The 5,748-nt window shown below is 35.5% G+C and overlaps 1 protein-coding gene across 1 annotated transcript; it reads left to right on the top strand.

Moving 5' to 3' along the window:
* The first annotated feature begins 283 nt into the window (after positions 1–283).
* On the top strand, positions 284–2,005 carry LOC120628336 (adenosine deaminase 2-like). Its single transcript, XM_039896659.1, has one exon. The coding sequence runs from the start codon at positions 325–327 to the stop codon at positions 1,822–1,824; it is 1,500 nt and encodes a 499-aa protein (XP_039752593.1). The 5' UTR covers positions 284–324; the 3' UTR covers positions 1,825–2,005.
* Positions 2,006–5,748: the final 3,743 nt, after the last annotated feature.

The raw sequence follows: 5,748 nt of genomic DNA, 5'->3' as shown, positions 1-5,748 counted from the left end.
CAGTAAACATATTTAAAAGTTTAATTTTATTTCTGATGTTTAAATAAGTAAGTAGTTACAGTCAACTTTCTTTTAAATTTTGTTATAAGTATTTCTATTACTTACTGAATTGAACTGAACTGAACTGTTACTTAAATATAACATGGAATTTCGCAAAGTAACGTCTGCTTCTATCCAATATTCAAACTATTGTGTTACTCATAAAAACAATGTTTATAAAATCGCTGCGTCAGGTCATTCGCCCGATCCGATGTTTTCGCCACGGCCAGTCTGTTATCGGAGTTCGTTCGCGCAACACGAAGCGCGTCAATACAGCTTCAAAACATGCGTTCTATACTTCCCTATCTATTAATACTTGCCGCTTGCAACGCCTCAATTGACGATTACAAAGCACAGAGAGCAAAGATCGTACGAGATGAAGCCCTCTTATCTGTTGGGGGAAACTCGACGCTCACAGATAAAGAATCAGACGTCAACAACTGTCTAATGCAACGCAAGTTTCGCGAAGTGGACTACGGTTTCAACAATCCGCAATCGTATGAATTCTCCCGACATTTCTTCTCGTACAAGAACAGCATCCGCCATTCAAAAGTTTACCAAATTATCAAAGAACTACCTAAAGGGGCAGCGTTACACATTCACGATATGGGAATCGCTGGGCCGGATTATGTTTTAAACTTAACATACACCGACAGTCTTTACATGTGTTACGATAAAGATGACGTACTGTTTAAGTTTTCTGATAAAACACCGTCAATATCCTGCACAAATAAATGGAATTTAATCAGTGACGTCAGACGGTCATCGAATAACACGGCCGCCTTTGACGCCAAGTTACGCAAATATTTCACGATGTATGTAGACAACCCCGACGTTGTATACCCAAGCATTAAAGAGTCTTGGGGCACTTTTATGAAATATTTTGGAAGAGTTAACCCAATTATAACATACAGACCGATATGGGAACAATATTGTTATGAGGTCCTCAGAAAATTTCGGGAAGACAATGTAATGTACGTGGAATTCAGGAGTATACTTCCAAGTTTGTATGAGTTGGATGGGACGGTTTATAATCCTTTAATAACTGCAAAATCCTACAAAAAGACATTTGATAAATTCAAAAAAGACTATCCCGACTTTATAGGAGCGAAGCTTATTTACGCTCCGGCAAGGGGAATCAACAGAGACAAGTTGGATGAATATTTGCGATTAGCTCGAGCCATAAAAGCTGATATGCCGGAGGTATTTGCAGGATTTGATCTGGTTGGTCAAGAGGATTTGGGCAACCCTCTAATAGACTTTATACCACAGCTGCTTGCTGCTTCCAAAGATTTGGATTATTTCTTTCATGCCGGAGAAACTGATTGGTATGGAACAACTACAGATGAAAACTTAATTGATGCCATTCTTTTGGGAGCGAAAAGATTGGGTCACGCTTACGCCTTGCCTAAACATCCATTGCTGATGAAAAAAGTTATTGAGAAAGGAATAGGCGTGGAAGTGAACGTTATATCTAATAATGTGTTATCTTTGGTAAAAGATGTACGTAATCATCCGTTGAGTAGTTTCTTGGCTAACGGTATGCCAGTAGTGCTGTCAAGTGATGATCCGGGTATTTGGGAAGCTGATCCGTTGTCCGATGACTTTTATGTGGCTTTTGTCGGTGTCGCTAGTCGCCTAGCTGATTTGAGATTGCTAAAACAACTTGCGTTTAATTCTATAAAGTATAGTGCTTTGAAGGGTAGTGCTAAAATGAACGCAATACATAAATTTACACAACGTTGGGATACATTTATAGATAATTTCAACTGTTCCAAGTACTGAGTATATATATATAAATATTTTTAGAGCAAGAAGTGTGTTATTTCTTCTTTGACATATCGCTTATTTGTGATATTGATGACTTGCATACATTCCAAAACAAAAAGGACTGCACAAAACGTCACATTTTCTTTCCTTCCCTTAGGTTTCATATATTTTCAATAAACGTCCTCATTTTGTTTCATTAATAAGGTTTATGGGTAGCTAAAAAATCTTATTTTTTGTAACATGCCATCCTTGTCGCGTAAAAGTGGCAATCGATATAAACATGTTTTAGGTAGGTATGTATTTCTATTCTGTTCTACGTAAAAACTTTGGAAACAGGTCAGCTTGCAAACTCCGGAAGTTTTTGATATTGTCCACTACTAAGCAGATTATATGAAATAGGTTACGTGCATGCAATAGGAAACATAAGTAGTTTCCTTGTATATTGCACCTACTTAATATATACCTATCGCTGGAGTAAACAAAAGTATAGGAATGTAACTCAAATAGAATCTATATAAAATATATACCATGAAATATATAGAATATTGTTTGTCTATCTAACCTACCTGCTATATTTTTAATCTATACTACGCGTAAATGAAAACCGAATTATTATTCAGATTCTTTAAAGGTACATTATTTACTGTCTCTGAGACTTATCTGCGAAACCGAAGCGCTAATAGTTTTTGAGTTAACCATTGCCATAGTTTTTACTTAAAAAAATCAGATAAAACCCTAACATCAAATGCAAAAGTAAAATCAAGTACTCCACTTTATTAGGTTCGCGTCGCGTTGCGTAGGTACTATGCACGTGTCGGTATTTTATCTTCAATAGGGTTGTCAGTTTACAAACTAATTTAAACCGTTCTAAGTGTTTACTTATACACTTAGAACGGTTTAAATTAGTTTGTATGAAAAAATATATAATTAGCAACTTTTTATCCCGAAATTGTAATAGCAGTATTGTATGAAAGCGTTAAACAACGCCTAATATTTACTCAAAATGGTGACTATAAATGATGAATAATTAAATTTCGCGACATGATGCTGGTGATAAGTAGGTATTAGCAAATATTAGTAGGCTAGTAGTAGGTAAGTATCCAAGGGTAGTTGGAAAGGGTAGGCATGAAGCAGGAAGATGGCATAAAATGGAAAAATACCCCTCCTCTAAGAGTTACATAATTTTTAGTTTAAGTTGGACACCACGTATAAGGATAAATTAATTAATCTAAAAAAAATTACACTAGCACTTAGTGTATTTTTTTTTGATTTTACATTAACACGTGTATGGGTGTGCGTGTGAACGGGCGAGTGTCCTGTAATAGTGTCCTCATTTGACCTATTTGTGCATGTATAAAGCATACGCCACTGTCTACTTGGACACCACGTACTCGTATAAAGAGGATTTACAAAAACTATTTTAATATCAATTAATCTAAAAAAAATTACACTTAGTGTAATGATTTGACATTACATTAACACGTGTATGGGTGTGAGTGTGAACGGACGAGTGAATTTAATATTATCGTTAACTAAGGATATGCTCTTTTGCAATAGTACTCCGGTCCTCATTTGACTTTATAAGTAAAAAAGTAAATATACTATGACAATACACAGATCGCCATTTAGCCCCAAAGTAAGCGTAGCTTGTGTTATAGTACTAAGATAGCTGATGAATATTTTTATGAATATAACACACATAAATACTTATAATATAAAGATAAACACCCAGACACTGAAAAACATTAATGTTCATTACACAAACATTTATCCAGATGTGGGCATCGAACCCACGGCCTTGGGCACAGAAAACAGGGTCGCTGCCCACTGTGCCAATCGGCTGTCTAAATGTACATAAAGCCGATGTTATGGTTATAAATGTGATTTTTTGTGACGATGTATACTTAGTTATTTGTTTAAGAGTATTTATTCACTATAGGAAAACATCGTGGAGCAAATGTTTTTCATTATTAAAAACTAGCTGTTGCCTGGACCAAAGGCTGTTATTAACAAGCCGCGTTTATTAAAGTGTTTTACCAATCCCGTGGGAACTGTTGGTTATCCTGGAATTAAGTTGCCTAGCCCAAAATCAAGTTAATTGATTGCTTAATTACGACGTGAAGGAAGGACAATCAAAGACTTTCGCATTTATTTATATTTATATATTATTATATATATTTAGAATATCCTTATCCTTACTTTCTTACTAATATTATACCTAAATGTCAATGGAAGTTTGTTTGTTACGCTTTCACGCAAAAACTACTTAACCGATCCTCATGAAACTTTGTACACATATTTTTGGAAGTGTTAGAAGTAATATAGGATACTTTTTATCCTGACATTAAGCTCGGTTCCTTTGTGAGAGAGGATGAGTGTTTGACGATTTTACACCAGAAATCCGACAATATATAACCGATTTAAATAATTATTTTTGTACTATAGAGGTCATATGTGTTTAATTTTGCCTAAACTCTGGTTGGAGATAGAGGACAGAACTCCTCAGCAGACAGCAGCAAACCCCTCATTTAAGGCTTAGCGATACTGAATATTTTTTTTAGATCAACAACTAAATTTAATGCCACATCAAAAAACAAAATCAAACGCAGACGAAGTCGCGGGCAACAGCTAGTAATATTATAAATGTGAATGTAAGTTTGTTTGTTACGCTTTCACGCAAAAACTACTTAACCGATTTTCATAAAACTTTGTACACATATTCTTGGAACTGTGGAAGTAATATAGTACACTGCTTATCCCGACATTAGGATCGGTTCCTTTGGGTGAGGAGATGAGTGTTAGACGATTTTACACCATAACTCCCTTAAATTATAACCGATTTAAGAGGTTATAATATGTGTTTAATTATGCCCAAACTGTGGTTGGAGATAGAGGACAGAACTCCTCAGCAGAAAGCAGCAAACCCCTCATTAAAGGCTTAGCGATACTGAATATGTTAAATTTTGTTTAAGATCTACAACTATATTTAATGCCACATCAAAAAACAAAATCAAACGCAGACGAAGTCGCGGGCAACAGCTAGTTTAAAATATTACAAGCTATTACCCACGTTTATTAGGGTTTTTTGCAAATCCCGTGAGAAATGTTTGTTTTCCTGGGTTAAAAAGTAGAATATGTCACTCCCCGTTCTCTCAACTAACTCTATGCCAATAATCAAGTCAATTAAATAAATAATAAATAAATATACCACAACAATACACACATCGCCATCTAGACCCAAAGTAAGGGTAGCTTGTGTTATAGGTACTAAGATGACTGATGAATATTTTTATGAATAATATACATAAATACTTATAAAATACAGAGAAACACCCAGACAACGAAGAACATTTGTGTTCACACACAAGCATTTTCCAGTTGTGGGAATCGAACCCACGGCATTGACTTCGGAAAGCTAAAGGGGGTATACCCAAACTAAGAACCACCACGGCATGTCCCTCTTGTTTGCTTTGCTAGACGCCCGGGCCACGAGGAGACCGGTGCTCTATAGTGGGTCGATAATGAGTCGATAATTATGAACTTTCGTGCCCCGGAGAGCAAGTAAAGTAATTATAACTTGATTGTTAAACTAGTCTTTGAAGCCCACCAACCCGCATTGGAGCAGCGTGGTGGGTCTATGCTCTAAAATCTGCTCAGCTGTAGCACGTTAATAGGCTGCTGATGACTATGATGGTGACGACTACTAATATTATACAACTAAGTAATTTAATAAAATTATCTTAACGAAAATACCCAGTCTGCAAGTTAAGTATAGATTCTTCAGTAACGTAGGTGTGTGGACCAAGTAAATATCTAAGTATTTAAAAAACTACGAGATACGTGTAAACCGTATTTTGAGAAAATGAAAATACTAACTTGTCCTTGTTTGTATATTTATGAAGTTCTGATATTTATCAAAAAAAACAATCACTTGTTTAC

The sequence above is a fragment of the Pararge aegeria genome, chromosome 12 (assembly GCF_905163445.1).
Source record: "Pararge aegeria chromosome 12, ilParAegt1.1, whole genome shotgun sequence".
Taxonomy (NCBI): Eukaryota; Metazoa; Arthropoda; class Insecta; order Lepidoptera; family Nymphalidae; genus Pararge; species Pararge aegeria.
This window is presented reverse-complemented; position numbering and strand designations above follow the sequence as displayed.